General features: G+C 30.6%; 1 protein-coding gene across 4 annotated transcripts in view; it reads right to left on the reverse strand.

The window, feature by feature from the left end:
* LOC129231457 (mitogen-activated protein kinase kinase kinase 15-like) overlaps positions 1-17885 on the reverse strand; it is a 132480-nt gene that overhangs the window by 72454 nt on the left and 42141 nt on the right. For all 4 annotated transcript variants that reach the window (XM_054865780.1, XM_054865779.1, XM_054865778.1 and 1 more), the window contains exons 11-19: positions 17311-17583; positions 16948-17035; positions 16016-16087; positions 9670-9839; positions 9321-9504; positions 8932-9065; positions 5655-5782; positions 3983-4086; positions 257-395 (exon numbers count right to left, since the gene is read on the reverse strand). In XM_054865780.1, coding sequence (XP_054721755.1) covers positions 257-395; positions 3983-4086; positions 5655-5782; positions 8932-9065; positions 9321-9504; positions 9670-9839; positions 16016-16087; positions 16948-17035; positions 17311-17583 — 1292 coding nt within the window. The remainder of the gene's footprint in view (positions 1-256; positions 396-3982; positions 4087-5654; positions 5783-8931; positions 9066-9320; positions 9505-9669; positions 9840-16015; positions 16088-16947; positions 17036-17310; positions 17584-17885) is intronic.

Consider the following 17885-nt stretch of genomic DNA (forward strand, 5'->3'; position numbering starts at 1 on the left):
ATGATTTATCTTAACATCGTTTTTTTCAAGTATTTGATGCATTCAGCTCTTAGCACTCAGATATCTCCCTTGAACAACATCATGCTCATGTGTCAATTTCATGTTGATTTCTTTAGGATATGGATATTTTGATAGATTTCTCAGTTGCTGGTAAGTTTAGAAAAAAGACATATTATTATTATATGCTTCTGCAAATTGAATAAATTAATTTTCATTTATAAAAATATAATTAATTCTAAGTAATTTGTGAATTTACCTGCAAAGGTTTGTGTTGCAGGATTAATTCCAGCCAATCGTTTCGAAGTTCCAAAATCTGATATCTTAACCACTCCATTGTAAGTATTCACAAGGACATTATCACCTTTGATGTCACGATGAACAATTTTTTGATCATGCTGAAAGAGATGGTCATTAAGAAAATGTCACAACTTGAAAATTCTTTTGAAATGACAGAAGTGAAATTACTTGTTGAGAAAAACACAAAGGAGATAAAATTTGTAACCTAATTTGAGAAAAACATTTTTCTTGACAGTGATTTAGAATCTCTTAATAGCATTTTTGGTTATACAAATACAAATGTGACGACCAGCAACAGGCTCTGGGCCCAGTTAGGCTGGTCCTAGTCAATTAATTAGTCCTCAATGAAGATCAATGGCCCTCTTAAAGCTATCCACCCCTTGCTCATTACTGCCTCTTCTGGTAAGCTGTTCCAAGTGCCCAAGACCCTACTAAAGTAGTAGTTTTTCCTGATTTACAAGTTAGCCTGAGATTTAGATAGCTTAAAACAATGACCATTGTCCCGCTTTCCGTGCAAAAAAATTTAATCCATTAATATCTTTCATTTTGATAAATTTAAATAACTGAATCATGTCCCCTCTGACTCTCCTTTGCTCCAGGCTATACATAAAACATGTGCCATGACCACTGTCATGGTATGAAGCCACGTTTTATTCCATAGTCAATAAACTTTCTTCAATCAATTTTATATGTTAAGATGTTTTCAAAAATACATATATCTAAAGTTGTGTTTTTCTAAGAGGTAGTTGATGGTGGAATGAATGAGTTTGTTATCTAGTATTTTAGAAATTATTAGCTTGACTACAATACACACTACATAAAAAAAATTCATCAAGCATGAAGAGAATCTCCATCTTTTTTTGAGTCGAAGTAAACAAACATTTGTATTTTAGATTATTAAACATTTCCTTTAAAGCTCAAATACAAATTTTAGAAAAGTTAAAAATAAATACTACTGTCATTAAAGTTAATACCAAATTATTCACAGATGAGTCAAAATTGGGTATATTAAACAATTTACAAGTTTTAAAGCTGCAATTGTACAAATAAACAGAACTGTATTTTGTTTTATATCCAGCATTATTTAATGCACATATATTTAAAATTTATAAGTTGAGATTTAGTGAACTATCTTCTAAATTATTTGAAATGTTTTTACAGATTATATGTGAAGCATATTAGTGATTGTTTTGATGTAGCGCCGTATAAAAAAACATGGAAATTAAATTTCTTAAATTTTTTTAAATTCAATAAATTAAAATGATTTCTTAGGGAAAAATAAAACAGAATACGAACAAGCAATAATTTATGCAGTAATTTTTTTGTAATAGTATTTACTATTATAGTAACATGGTTACACACAAGAATGAGAATACTATGATACTAAACAACCAATGTATTGCTACAAAAAAGTCATCTAAGAAAGCCAATCAAACAATGCTGAATTACAAAATTATTCTTTTCCAATGGGCAAACAAGTTCTTCTGAAACTGAATACAGTTGACACTGGTTATAATCGCCCCTGTCCTCCAAATGAAATTGGTCGCTATAACGAGAGGTGTTATAACGTATTGCAAGATATTTAGTCATTTTTTAAAATGCAAGAATGATTCCTCAAAGTGATGCTTCGATTCAAAAGAGATTAAAAATACAAACAAAATATTATTTATTTTTGTTAATTTCTCTTTTTGAAAATTTTATACTTCAATACTTTCCATAAATTACACATGACTTTAAAATAATAGGCTTAGTGACAAAATGCATTGAAGATAACCAAGATCAATCAGTTATTTTTAAAATTAGATAGTACTCTTTTTGGATGTTATTTCTCTGTCTATGAGATTTTTTCCAATATCTTCTCCTCTTAAAGCCGTTAAGAAGTTTTCCGCTTTTAAAAACTTTTTCAAAAAAATATAATTCTAAATGTCTACTGTCTGTGTGTTATGATGTAGCATTGAACCAACGATACTCTTGATCAGATGACTGAACCCCTCTCACAAAAATAAAAGAGAATAAGACAAAACAAAAATACTGCCAGAGTGGTTTTAAACAACTATGACAAAAATATCTTGGGAAGGAAAATCAATTAAAGAAAAAAAAAGTTTTAGTCAGTCTTGTAGAAAAAAAATGATTTTGATTTACTTGTAAAAAAATGTATGAGCAGATTTTCAGAAAACGGGTAACGTAAAATACGGAATATTTCAACATTTTCAATTAAGCAATTTTTTGAGACCAGCAGAAAATAACGTTTTAAGTGGGATAATATATTAAACAGACAATGTAAAAAAGAGGTTCCACTGTACTAATATTTTTTATGAATCTTAAGCTACAGCAAAAGTGGAAGCAAAAGGAAACATTTACATTAATACTTTCCAAAATTTGCTTGTTCATAATAGAAATGTATAATTTCTCATCACCATTTGAAGACAAAGTGCATTCCCCAGGGGCTTGGAAACTCATTCTTGGGAATGAAAACTTGCATGTAAATTTTGAACTATCCATGATGTTACTAATCCCACAAAATCTGTCCATCTATAGTAAAACCTCTTTTGATGGACAATCTCAAATTTGCAGACATTTCCATGAGTCCCAGTCCCTTAATATAGGTTGTTCCATATAATTAACTCTGAATAGCAAACACTTTGAACAGTCTAACAATATACAAAGTGATTTTATAAAACTGTTTTTTCATCCTGATTTTCAGATTTTCAGCTCTACCTCTACTTTTCTACTCTTCTAATTTATATCACAGCTCAAATCAGTTTTGAGATATATTTCCATTGCAGTTGCTTGACAAAAAAAGCTCCCATGTAGCTTTACTAAAAACAACGTGATTCAGTTTAGTACAAAAGTACTAGCTAAAGTGACATCTGAAAGTATTGATATTAAAAAATTAAAATGATGTTCTGGAGCAGAAAAGCTCATAATGTGTTTGCCCAAATTCTGAAAATTTTCAGGATTTTTAAAGGACAGGTGATATTAGGAAAATGTCACAGTTGTATGGTTGAATGTTACGAGTTTTATTCCTAGAAGCACAATTGATCAGTTTTCTCTTACAGATCATGATACGAATGGAATGCCACTGAAAGGACATAATGCCTGGAAGATCAGTGAGTTTTTGTAACTACATGCAGTAAAACGTCTTTTTTTAATTTTTATTTTTTTTTGCGGGTGGGGGGATAGGAGACAAAGAGATACATACAACTTAAAAATTTATATCAAGAAACAAATTTCTTATGATAGAAAAGGCAAAATCTGTTAAATGAAAATTTCAGTTTTTTTAAAATTTACTCTTATCTAATGTACATTACTGCTTTTTTATGCTAACTAGCAAGACAAAATGATAAGTTACACTTTGAAAGTGAAATACAGTTAATTATTGAGCACTTTTCGAGCACAATAATACAAGTTCATCTTTAAGTAACACATTGTACTTATCTGTTAAATTAATTGCTATAAGCTCAAAAAGCAAATCTCTCAAAGTGAACCCTAATAGCAGAAACCTCCCAATAATAGAGAACACTTCTGATTATTTGATTATCTGCTATTCGGAGGTATTACTGTAGTAGCATACTGATTGAAGTAACCAAATTACCACTATAAATATGAAGAAGTAAAACACTAAAATAACAAAATTATTACAAAAAATACAAAAAGTATAGAAATGAAGCAATTTTATACTTACTAAGTATTTCAAACCTTCTAAAATTTGCTTAGTATAATAAGATATAGTCACTTCATTATCTTTTAATGGTCCCCATCTGCTTTGTAGTAATTGAGATAAACTGCCTATGATGAAAAATGGTATAAAAAGAGAATCAAAGAAAAATCTCAACTCAAAAAACGTCAATCTACAGTATAGGACCCAAAATCTAAAATGCTTGAGACTTAAACTCTTGCAGATTTTAGATTCTGACTCAAAAAACAGCTAAAATTATTATATCAGACAATGTTAGGCATAAGATAAATAAGATAAATAAAAATTTGTGCTCTTTTTTAACGTTGTTTGTCTTACTTTAATGTTAGGCATGTTTTACCAAATTTTGCTTCTGCCAGAGCCAAATTTCTCTTTTATTTTCTTCTTTATCAATCTCAATGAAAGCATACTTTGGTATGCCACAAAGAAAAAAAAGTTGGAGATAATGTACATTGGCAGACAACATTTACAGATAGGTCCGAATCTATAAATTTTGGGACCCCCTGTAAAAACTCAGCAGGGTTCCTGACTGCCTACTGGATTTCTATATGCCACTCAGGGCCGCGGGCCGGGCAGGCTCTTTAGTGCCATGGGCCCCCCCGCACTGCAGGGTCTGCGGGTACATAGACCTGGGCCTGTCTGCAGATTTTTTATTATTATGCATTATATGATATGTTGATCAATACAATAAATAAAATGGGTTTATACTAAGAATAACTTTGCATTTTTTCTTAATATGCTATGTACTCTTTACTAATGAGAAAATAAAAGAAATATCAAACTGGAAGAGGATGCTAAAAGATTTCTGGACAATTACAGCATAAATTTAATTTAATGCAATAGTTGGAAGTTATTTCAATAATAAAGAGTTAATTTGCTATGCAACATCAAAAACTAACGCTAAAATTATAAATTTCACAAAAGAAATTATGATGAAATATTGATGTGAAAATTAAGTGATTAAATTCCAGGTGTTACTTAATTCAGCAAATATGAACTACATTACACAGAAAATAAATTGCTTATTTAAATAAGTTTTGGGAAGGGAACAAATAAAAGGAGTTGCTTACAGCATTAAATGCTACAAATTATATGCATTACATTAAGTGAGAGTAAGAAAAATAATAAGAAAAAACTTGGTTTCCATAAACCGCATTTGTCTCTTCGTCCAGAAATGGGGGGGGGGGGGGGGAGCCACCACGTTCATACTACTTAGAAGAATTCATAAATCAAGTCTGACAGAGATTTTGCTGGTATCAAAACTGTTTGACGAAAATAACAAGCATTGAAAATAAGAATTTTTAAGGAGAAAAAAGCGTAATAACTTGTCCAAGTTCCTGGAGATCTGATCTTCAAATTAAATTTACATTTGTAGCTTGTTACTATCGACTCAAGACTGAGAGGCAGAGCAAGCACTTTCTATTTGTGGGGGGTTGGTTCACATTTCTATACATAAACAAATTAGGACAAGTACTATGACTTAAAATCACGGATTCTTTAAAGAATTCCCTTCCCCCTCCAGTTACACCCACACCTACAATCAAATTCTTTGCAATGGCATTCCCTACTGGTAAATTTAAAATTAATCCCCCAATATTGTATTTATATATGTATTCCTATATATAACATGTTTATGTAAGCAGACATGCTTGAATCTTACCTCCAGGAACACGCTCCATAAAAATTTTAAAGTATCCATCTTCACTTACAGATCCTAAATACTGGACAATGTTCTTATGCCGTAATTCAGAATGCAGTTTAATTTCTTCATGAAGGGGCTGCACAACACTAAAAAATAAGTTTCAAAATTCAGAAAATGTGGTACATTTGATGTCGTACATAAAACTAAACTTAGTATCCATGAGGATGAGAAAAATAAAAGCACTACATTAACTAGTGCAATTGCAACCAAAACGATCAGCAATTTTTATGGAATGATCCGTTAAGCCAAGAGTCTAGGTTTGAAATCAGAATAAGGCAAGAATTTCATTATTGGGCATTGCACTTCCGGCAATCATATCTCAGTAGTTTGGATCCTATTTAAAGCTGTGGGTCCCTAGCAATTCATAAGTGCATTTTCTGCTTATTTTGGTTAGACATGCATAAGTGCAGAAGATGGTCGCACAACACACAATTTTTGTGTTGAGTAGTGTTATTGTTTATAAAATTACATCCTGCTGTTGTCGTTGTAGTGTCATAATTAACAACCAACATGAAGATATGGAGTGCATTGCCTTGAAAGGTTGGAAATCTATTAAGATATAAAAAAATCCAAGAAAGATTTACAGTACAAAGATAGGAAAAAATAACACAGAGGTGAATCGAGCCTACAACCTCTGGCATTTGAAGCAAAGCTTCCCCCTCAGAGCCACAGAGGCCCCTACATTCTGTTAACTAGTCATGGATGTTCAAACACTTAGTTAGCCACCTATGATCGAAGAAACTTAGAAATTATTAGCTACTTTTTTTTTTTATTTAAAGTGATTTAATCCCATGATTTTATGAAAATTACAAGGCAATCTTAAAGTACTATGTAAAAGGTTGACTGTGGAGAAAAGTATTGACACATGAGAGGTCTGCAACATTGAATGTTTATACATATCAATTCAATATAAAGTAGAATGAGTAGAATTAAAAAAAATAATAAATCTCTTTACCATTGATTTTTGTAAACTCTAACTTAAGCATAGTCATAAATTTTTAAAAATAAAGAATTTTCATAACACAAGCATTTTTGTTGTGTGAAAAAGCAGTAATTTCAGAAGAAAACTAGAAAATATGTGTCTTTATTAATGCAATCATAATCAGTGACTACAAAAACAGTAAAAAAGTGAAAGATTTTCTGCTTGAATCAAAGAATTCCCTCAAACATTTTGAGGAAAGGCGAGAGAATCTAGAGACATAAATATCCATCTCACAATCACCTATTTTTACACACAGAGAGACAGCATACGAGACATAGAGAGACATTATAATGGGGTTGCTAAGCAAAGGGATGTAACTGTAAAAATTTAAAAAACTGGAGATAGCCAGTACAAATGGCAAGTGAACCTCTCCTCTGTCTTGCTGCAAGAGATAGTACTAGCTGTTATACATTATGATTTAGAAAAAAAAAAATCAACGAAAGCCTACCTAGGATCTATTCTTAAAACCTGTTTTGCTCAAATAAATGCCCAATATGTTCAATGTTTAAAATCAAAATTAAATCATAATGAAAAAAAAAAAGATTAAGTTTCATTGTAGGTTTAAATAAAAATTTAATTTTCTAACCACAAAACAGATCGATTCCGCTTTGTGCCGTTTCTTTTTACAGGAGCTGTTAACAACATTTTAATGCTTTTATTAGGAACGATGGAACATCTGGTACAGATGGTCAAATAAAAATATTCAAAGCCGTTTTACTTTGCGCAAAAAGCTAATTGTACAACTCTCTATCGTTATCAGCTGCCTTTAGAACATTTCCATCATAAAAATAATTGTTTGATACCATATTCAGTGAGAAAATCGTCTCCTTCAAGTATCTCACGATCTAGTTTTTCTAACCCAGTAGGTATATTTTCTCACATGTCAACATAACCTGATAAAAAAAAACAGATCCCTCATTTAATTTCTTCTACCTCATCAGAATTAATTTAAACATTTTTTCTATATTTTGGATTTTATTTTTCATTTCAATAGTTTTTGTGTTTTCTTCTTCTAAACTTTTGCAATGATACTTTTATTTTTTTTAAGCTCTTTCTTCATTTCTCAACCATTTCTTTATTTAACCTTTGGATATCCTCTAAAACTCTCAAGAACATAAGAAAATATTTACTGCTGCATTAGAGAAAGAATGCTCTTTTGTATCAGTTTTACCTATATTATACAGATTATTATGATCTACTTTATCTGAAGTGTCACTTGGAATCAAAATATTAGTTAAAAATGATTTTCTCATGGGGTCAGAGAATGTCCCTATTTTCGCCTTATGAGGTTTAGCCTTTTTGATGAGATAAAAATATGTGTGAAGTAAATGAACAGGATGTAAAAAACTCTTAAATCATAAAATAAACTTAAGAAACACACCTTTTGAATCAAAATTCAAGATGGGACACAGCGGGACAGTCTCACCTTGCCACACCTACGACTGTTTCATCGTACCCTACTCCATGTTTTTCTTCCAATGTAACATTTTAATTCATTTATTTAAAGTTTATCCTAAATGTTTTGAATGATAATTAGCTACATAGGTGGAAAACTGAAGTGATCCAATAGCTAATTTTTATTCATAAAAGAAAATGCTATAAATCAATGCATGCAAGAGTCAAGGGAAAAAAAAACATTGCTTGCCTGATATCAGAAAATAATAACAATCATTTGATTGCAAAAACAAACAACAACTTCGTATCCCAGAACTCACCTGGCCAATTGTTGCAGATTCATAGGTACCTAGCATCATTTACCGATTATAACTAAAACTACAAAAAATATCTTTATTTCTTTCTACCTCAAGTCTCACTGTGCCCCGCTCTCCCCTACTAAAGAAAAGTACAAATCAATTTAAAAGTTGTGAGTTGTGTTGTCAACACGCTTGTGATTAACATCAAAATTCAATATAATAAAATTTTTTTAGCCTTTTTTTTTTACTAAAGTTTCTTCTAATATGAGCCTTGTTTATATTTTAGAAAGGAATCGAATTAAAGATAGAGTCATGCAAAAACAGTCAGAATAAAGAAAGGAGGATACACATATTTAAAGGACATATAGCAATCTAGTGTGCTATATTTCACTCTTTCAACATTCACCCTATTAACAATCAATCTTAGCATCTACAAATATTAAAGCTAAAACTATAATTATTTACTTTAAAACTAAGATAATTTCAGCATTATAAGAAGAGACTAAAAACCATTGATAAAAATGACTGCAAACTTTATAAGCTATAAAAACTCAATTACCCAATATCTCTTTCTGGAATTTCCTTAATGGCAATTTGAACCTGTGTTGTCACATCTATAGCAGCATACACAACACCATAAGTTCCTTTGCCCAAAACAATACGTTTTTGCTGATTATCCAATTCATATTCAAACTGCAAATACATGTTTATGAGAAGAACATTGACAATTATGTTTAAAACATAAAAATAAAACTTAATCATAAAAATTAAAAAGCTAATAAGAAAACTATTTCCAAGTGTACAGATGGATATACTAGAGTAATTCTGGCTCTAGGCTTTAGAGTAAGAAACATCCAGCATAAAGCACAGTCTACAGATCTTGAAAATAATTATGTTTTTGATAATAGCTGAGAAAAATTGTATAGCTAAGAAAGTTGTTTTAGTCACCTTAATAACATCAGCTTCAACATCTGTGTTAAGATCAGTTATAATTCCATCTTGATCAGCAGTCATTTCCAAAAGTAAGTCATGAAATCGATTTCTCATTGCTCCAGATGGAAGGAAAATTTGAAAATCATCTGAATTCTGGTAAACATACAGGAGAAGGCATCTTTCATCTCTTTTATATAGGCTGTGAAAGAATTATACATGTCAACATATGGTACCTTATTTGTAAATTAACTTTTATTGTATTAATCTTCAAAAATGAAACTATGTCAAAGAGGTAAAACATACAATTTGTGTGTTTTTTTTTTTTTTTTTTAATTTTTTTACTTTTAAATCACCATGAGTATACCTGAAGCTCTTTATGGTGGAAGCAGGAAAATTCCATTCATGAAGTTTTCCACATTGTTTTTGCAATGCTTTTATGCACAGATTGACAATATGAATCGATTTTTCTTCAGCCCCCAGATTTACAGTGACATAACTAGGCATGTACACCTTTCCAGGATCCAGAATCAAGATCTAAAAGAAATTTTTATTAGTATAAAATATTCAGAAATCCAGTAGTAAACACCTTTATGTACAACACTTATTCTTGGAATGACAAATTGATTTATTCAAAGTAGTTACAGAACTTCTAGGAAAGTTTGATCCCCAGAAATTTGAGAAATGTAAAATTCTCCAACCCTGAAAATCTCAATCAATGAATTTCAAAATTGAAGAAATAGAAGGGGATGCGAGGTGAAGATAAATAGTTAACTTACTTTTTTCAATATAAACAAACTGGAAATTTGCGTAGCAAATTACGGTACATAAAGAAAGAACATTGTATCTTATAATGCAGCTTGGTACAAAACATTATCTTTAACTTTGGCACTAAATTTGTACCTTCAAACAAAAGTGGGAAATTTTCACTCTTTTTTCTCATGGGGCAAAGTGAAAAATGAAACATTCTTCTAATAAAATTTCTATTTTTTATTTAAAGATATTTTTGATCAGATGAATGAGTAAATCAAATAATGAATGAAGAAATGAATAGAAAGTGTAATGAATATATAAAAAAATAAATGAGTGAAAAAAATAGTGTGTGTGTGAATGAACAAGAAAATAAGTGAATTATTAAATGAAGGAATGTAATTAAATTAATATATGAATATGTAAGTGATTTAATAAATGATTGAACAAATAAGCAAAAATTAACTATTTCGCTTTGCCCCATCCACTTTGCTCCACATGTACTTGACTAATTGTAAAAAATATTTAAAATAGAAATAAGTTTAATATTAAATAAATAAATACTGCAACAAATATTAGTGGGTTTCAATCAATATTTAGAATGTTAATTACAAGAACTTAATCATTTTATAGTAACAAAATTAATTTTTGACTTAACTGCAAAATATTGCTAAATGAGTATCAATTTTTGAAAATGGCTTGTATTAATTTGTTAAATTGTTAAATTGACTTGAATATTCAGAGATAACTTTTTATTGACTAAAATAGAATAAATAATGTACTACATAGTTAAAATATTACCAGGAATGTGGCACTAAAACAAAGTAAATATTCAACCATTTCATTTTGTTCTGCTATTTCACTCCACACATTCCCCTACTATTTAAAATTTATATCAAAACAGGATATACTTTATTGTTTAATATATGAGTATTGCTTGCATGAGATACTTTTTGGGGGTAGTATTTAAAGAAATTTAATGTAAAAATTTTATTTTGGAGCAAAAGTTCTATCAAAATTAGTTTAAAATTGAATAAAGAACAGGATTGCCATAAGATAAATGAATCATCAATTAGTTGCAAGTTGCAAACTTTCATTTTTTTTTAATGTAGATTATAAATGTGACTTTGTTATATAAAACCAATAATTTTCATGTTTTTTTTTTTAATTTATTTTTTATTTGCATCTGCTTAAATTAAAATGTTTATATATTTTGCTAATTGAACATTTATTTCTAATGTAAGAATTTTAAGATGAAAACTTCCACAAGGACATTTTTGTTATTTATTTCAAATGCAATATTTTTTTTTTCTTTTATTGGGAAAAAGAATCATTTACACTGATTAATGCCTCAATACAGTAAAACCTCAATAAGTCGAAGTTGTAGGGACAGCATCTCATTTCACTTAATATAATTGTGGTGAAAATACTCTTTCTATTGTAAGTGGTCTGCTTATGATTTGAAAGGGTACCAGGTGGTATCCAGTAGTGAAAAGGTTGAGAACCATTGCACTAAGTAATTAATTTGATTGGGTGTACAATAAAGGGCCAGAAGCACTACAACTATCAAGTGAGCAGGTTTGCAGTTTAACAGAACAAGGGAAGTTTATAAAAGATAGTGTGCAACTTAAACCATTAATTACTCAGCATGTCTTTAGTTTCAGCCTAAAAGACAACATACAAGCCCAAACCCTAACCAGAAAGACTGGTGCACAAATAAACTTTACCATAGGATCATTCAGAGATTTTTTCCATGCATAACTTGTTTGCTCATGAAGTTAGCAAACACCCTTTGTCATAACATCAAAGAGTATGGCTCATAAAAATGAAAAGAAACCTGATTTATAAGAAACAATGAAGCAACACCAAAAAGAATCAAAGTTAGGACGGTTGCCTGAACACAACTTACAATGACAAATAGTTTTCAATGTTGTTTTTGGATAAGAAAAAGCAAAACTTAAGAAAGTCTAGATCAGTGATTCCCAACCTGAAGGCAATTTAGTTCCTGAAGTGGGCAATAAATTCTTGAGGGGTGTTAGTGGTCGATGAGTATTTAAAAGAAACAAAAATAACAAAAAGCCCGCTAATATTGAAATTAAAAGTATTTGAAACCAATTGTTCAGAGTTCAGACATTGAATCTAAAGTCAAAAAAGAAACAAATTAAAGTTCAGGAGCTTCCTCCAAACACCCCAACTGAACCTTGAGGAAGTATTTCATTATTCGTTGCAAAGTTTATGAATTTTCTATTTTTTCCTTTTTAATTCAAAGTTTCAGTGCTTTTAATTCCCCCCCCCCCCCCCCCGAATCCAGTTAAAAAAATAAATTTAACTTCATAAAAAATGCCCGTCTGTTTCTGAAAAGTACATCACTGATCTTGTTAAGTATTTGCCTTCAAATAGCTTAATTTTTTTTGTAAAAAAAAAGAAGAAATTTAAAAAAAAATATTTATTTATTTGATTTTTTTTTTCAATTTGAGAGTGATTGGATGAAATTACTTTTTTATTAACATTTTATTTCTAATTAAAACTTAATATTTATATTTTCAATAATACATGGAGACTAGAAATAACTTAAACACATGTATTACACCATAACTTTAATAATAATGAAAATATTACAACCAAACTTCAAAAAAATATGAATACATTATTTTGTCTAATATATTTACAAATTTTCAAAGTGGCTACCTTTAGAATTAGTACAGAGCTTTAAACGTGTCACAAAATTTTCGGCTCAGGGCCGCAACTCACTGATATTTTATCCCATCCCTTGCATAAGGATTTCTTTAGGGATGCCAAAGGTTAAGAAAGTTTGGAACACAACCTTGTCTCCAGGACCTTCTTGCACAGTTAAACAGTGCCAAAGACCTCAATCTAGTGGTTTGGGGTGGGATATGTGCTAGTGGGAAAATATCCCCTGTGTTTGTTGATTAAGGGATAAAGATTAATCAAGAAACATATTGTAAACGCATTTTGAAAGCTGTTGTCTTACCTTGGTTGCAAGAGTTCTTTGGAAATAAAAGATGGACCAACTAACAGGATTCTGCACCTGCACACAGAGCTAAATGCAATCAAGAGTGCTGCAAGACATTTTCCGGAATTCATTAGAGCTCAAGAATGGCCACTGCATTCCCCAGATTTAAACCCAATAGATTATTCTGTTTGATCCATCATGGAGACAAGAGTGTGTGCTAAACCTCATAAAACTTTGGCATCCCAAAAGAAATCCTTATGCAAGGCATAGGATAAAATATCAGTGAGTTGCGGCCGAGAGTCAAAAATTTTTCGACACCTTTAAAGCTCTGTATTAATCCTTAAGGTAGCCACTCTGAAAATTTGTATATATATTAGACAAAATAACGTACAGTCCACTCTCTCTACAACGAGATTCGACTTACGCAAAATGGCTATAATGCGAGTTTTTCACCAGTAACAAATTTTAGAGGTAATGTAAATTCCTCATGCGCAACACAAAAATTAGCTTTGTTATTGGGTACTAAATACTGATTTCGTGAATGGACTTGCATCACTTTAGCACCCCTGACAGCGGAAGTTCCCATAGCACACGCTAGTCTACACAGCGCTTCGTTAGTATATCAAATAACCACTCAGCATTTTTCATTTATTTTATTTTCATTCTAAATATGAAAGTTCATAAAATGTAATCGCACTTTGTCACGCTGTTTCATTTAAATTTTGTGAAGATGGAAAGACAGGATTGTTTCTAGCAAATATAGGAAAGCTTAAGATTTTCTTCTTTGAGCAACCAAAAATGTGTTGAATGTAGCACAACAGTAAGTAAAAGAGAAACTTCCATGTTCCGTACGCACAGTTTAAAATCAAGAAAAAAAAATATTCGTTGATGTTCAGAACTTAATTTCACAATGTTGAAACTCCCAGTTGTGAAGCTTCAAGAGACCACGAAGAGAGGTGTTGCCCTAAATGGGAAATGTTATAAGAGAAAAGGCGAAGCAAATTAACTATCTGATCATGGTGCATAAATCTTCATTTTAATTTCACATATTTCATTACTGTATCTACTGAACAGTACTATCATAATGCAGCGTTTTATTATTACTGCATACTGTATGTTCCGTGCTGTTTTATTTTATGTCTCTCCCTCCTATTAATCATTTATTTTCTGTATCTTCACAGTATTAAATTTTGAATAAAGCAGATATTTTTTCTTTTTAAATACAATAAAAGTTTGATTATTTATGTAAGAAACTGTAGTGTATAATTGAGGAATTTTTTAAAGCAGTTTGAGGATTGTTTTAAGAGTCTAAAGAACTTGGTGCATGTTTCTAAAAAAATATACATTCATTTTTCTACAACGCAAAATTTCGATTTACGCAACGGGTCTCGGAACGCATCCCTCGCGTAGGTTGGAACTCGACTGTTCATATTTATTTCGAAGTTTGGTCATAATATTTTCATTAGCATTAACGTTATGGTGTATTATGTGTGTCTAAGTTATTTCTTGCCACTCTGTATTGATGCTCAAGAGAGTAAAATTTTGGTTTTTTTCAAGGAAGAAAGGTTGGGGGTGATAGGAGTCATTCATCCTCTAGAGGGGGCAATGGGCTCAAAAGGTTTGGGAACCACTGGTTTAGATCGATGCTGATGTTAACATTAACGTCTCCAAGTGCCAAGGATATTTTACAGTAGGCATTCATGCACACAATCAGTGACGAATTGTTTTGCTTTTGGCCCAAATAGCTAAGCCTGCTTTTGTTTATCAAATGGTCATCAAAACTTAGAGAAATATACAGATAATCCTTCTTTTGCATATGTAAGGAAGCTAAATTTTAGCATAACTGTTTTTGGGTAGCAACATCTGCTATTTGACATCATATGCATTTGTTAAATAAATCTGCTTTTTTTTCACATGCTATTTGATACAAATACTAAATACCATTTATTAAGCAGCAGAAAATGCAAAGTAAACTATGTCAAGATACAAAGCTATGATTTGAAAATCATTTTTCTTCCCTTTCAATGGGTTGAATTGGGAAAAACAATGTCTATTCAATTGATGTGCTTTTCAGAATCAAAAGCAAATAAATTTGTAAGATAGAAAATACAATTAAGGCTTAAAAATCTAAACCAAATTGACGAACTTTGAAAACTAGATTTGCGCTAACCCTTGCAAAATAAGTAGCGAGATGGATGACACAGAGAGAAAATTTCCACAAGTTCTTTCCGAAAAACATGGATTGTTTGAGAGTTTTGGTGATTTTTTTTTTTAAATCTTGGGCTTTTTCAAGAGTTTCATGATGCTTGGAAGCTGTAGACACTCACTTGAGTGGTTTTGTGTACAGTAGGTTGATGGGCACTAATACTGCAGGAATTTTATTTATATATATTCCAACAGGTAACAGACTACAATCTGATTGATGATTAAGAAAACAAACACTTCTAAATCACAGGGTATATGGTTTGCCAAATACAAGCTAGCAAAAATGTGAATAAAAGTTTTTACTTAAAACTGGTTATATGTATAAACACAACACATTATAATTAAAAAAGTCATTAAAATAAAATGTTATTTTTAATTAATGCAATGTTAAACAGCACTTCAAAACTGGAAGTGCCTTGGGCAAATATTTTTTCCCTATAGGCCCAACATGCAGGTTAAAAACTAAATTAATTCATTCTCAACCTTCATTAAACTTAAGTTTTATAATTTTCAGTATCTGAACAAACAAATATAACTTAAAAAATTTACAAGTGGATAGAGAATGCATACAATAAAATTTTTGAGCACCTGAATCATCCATGATAATTCATGCATTTACAAAACATGAATTAACAAATTATCTTTTAAGACATTTCGGAATCTTGTTTACTACATACCAGTCATAATTATCTTCATATTATTATTTTTTTATAGTACTAAAAATATTTTGCACAAAGATTGAAAATAGTTTAAATGCACAAAAGAAAATGAAGTAATAACTCACAGGAAATCTAATTGCATCAGAATGATCCTCAGTTGAAGCAGCAACAAAAAATTCTAACCAAAAGTTGAAAATCTGAAACAAATAAAAAATTTACTGCAAAAATACAAGATAACATTCTTTGTAGATACTCTACAAAACATACAATTTAAAAAAAAAAATCCATTTAAGAAGTTCTCAATACACATTATAAATAACCTGACAGGGTGACAAAAAATAATCTAAATTTAAACAAGACTCCACAGCAATGATGATGACAAAATAGGGGCAAAACTTTGAGTATTGATGCCTTGAATCCAAATTATGTTTTTTGCAATCATGAACTGTGATAGGACCCTACTCATTGGGTTTCTTGTTTCTAAAAATGGAATGGAATAGAAAAGGATAAGATGTTTGCACCCATCATATTATGACTGTTGATTTTAAAGAATGAATTACATGAGGCATATCCATAAAGAAATGGTGATTAGGATGCAGTAATAAAGATTTTATGGCTGAAATCCACCAGTACACTCATCGTCATTCACAGCACATAACATTATGTACTTTTATTTCTTATCAATCTTCAATGATCGGAATTAGTAATCTGAAAATTTTGCATTTCAATGAAGTTTTGTTAAGTTCATCTATATTGGTGTTTTTTCCTGAAAAAAAATGTAATTTTACACACACAAACAAAAAACTTTTTTAATGTAAAGTCTGTTTGAATTAAGCCTTGAAAAAAATATGAATTAAATCAAACTGCAGGTGTACTGTAACTATGACAACAAAAATTTTGCTCTAAAGAAATATTTAAAACAACCATTGTGATTATAATCAGAAAAATCACAGCAATATCAATTTTGGTCAAGTGAGGATAATAAGTATTCATGACTACTCAAAATAGAAAAAACAACAGAATCTATATATGCTTAATTGTATTTAAAAACTAGTACCTGTTCTTCCGCACCAAGTTCCAAATGCTCAGGCTTTTTACGAAAACGGTTAATCAACTCAATATTGCCAATGGTTGATTTTAAATACCTGTTTAAAAGAAAATTATTATAGTTCCTGTTCCAAAGCACTGAATAAAAATACAAACAAATGTCCCATTGTAATCTACTTTACAGCTTTCACATGCTTGAATTTTAAGAGAGTAATGAACATTGTTTTTTGAAGAGTAATAAACTATAATTTCTCCAAGCAATATAATGAGAAAGAAACAATAGCTCCTCAAATTAAGAAAAAAAAAAGATTAGCATTCAGTATTTTTGTGTTTTTAATATAAATAAGGAATTAAAATTAGGAGGGAAAATTACCAATTTGGAGGTTTTAATTCAAACATGCACAGTGATGCTTCTATGGCTTTTGCATAATCTTCAGCTAACACACTGATTTCAAAAAATGTTGCAACATCCCAATAATCTTGTAGGGAATGAAGGCTGCCTTTGCGTCCAATAAGATTATTTAGGACTCTGCCAATATGCTGAAGTTCAGATGATTTTGAAAACTCATTTCCGGCTATCACAAGTAGAGTAGCTAAATTTATTCCAGCATATTCATTTGGTTGAACATGAAAGCCTTGGCGATACCTAAAAAAAGCATCAAAACAAATCAACCATTTAAAATACATGTACAGGGTTTCATGAGCTATTTTTATTGTTAAATGAAAATTATTCTGGATAACCAGTGTATATTGGCATAGTGGCTTACAATATTTACATTAACCCTGCGCGTACAGCTCAGTTTTTATACTTTCCAGTCCTGAAATACATATTGAAATAAGGGGAAAAAAATTCTTTGCCCATGATTTTCACATGACCTGTAGTAAGGGAACAAAACTACCCCCCCCCCCCCATGAGCAAAGCTACGGTTTTGAGAGCAAAAAGTTTCT

The sequence above is a fragment of the Uloborus diversus genome, chromosome 10 (assembly GCF_026930045.1).
Source record: "Uloborus diversus isolate 005 chromosome 10, Udiv.v.3.1, whole genome shotgun sequence".
NCBI lineage: Eukaryota > Metazoa > Arthropoda > Arachnida > Araneae > Uloboridae > Uloborus > Uloborus diversus.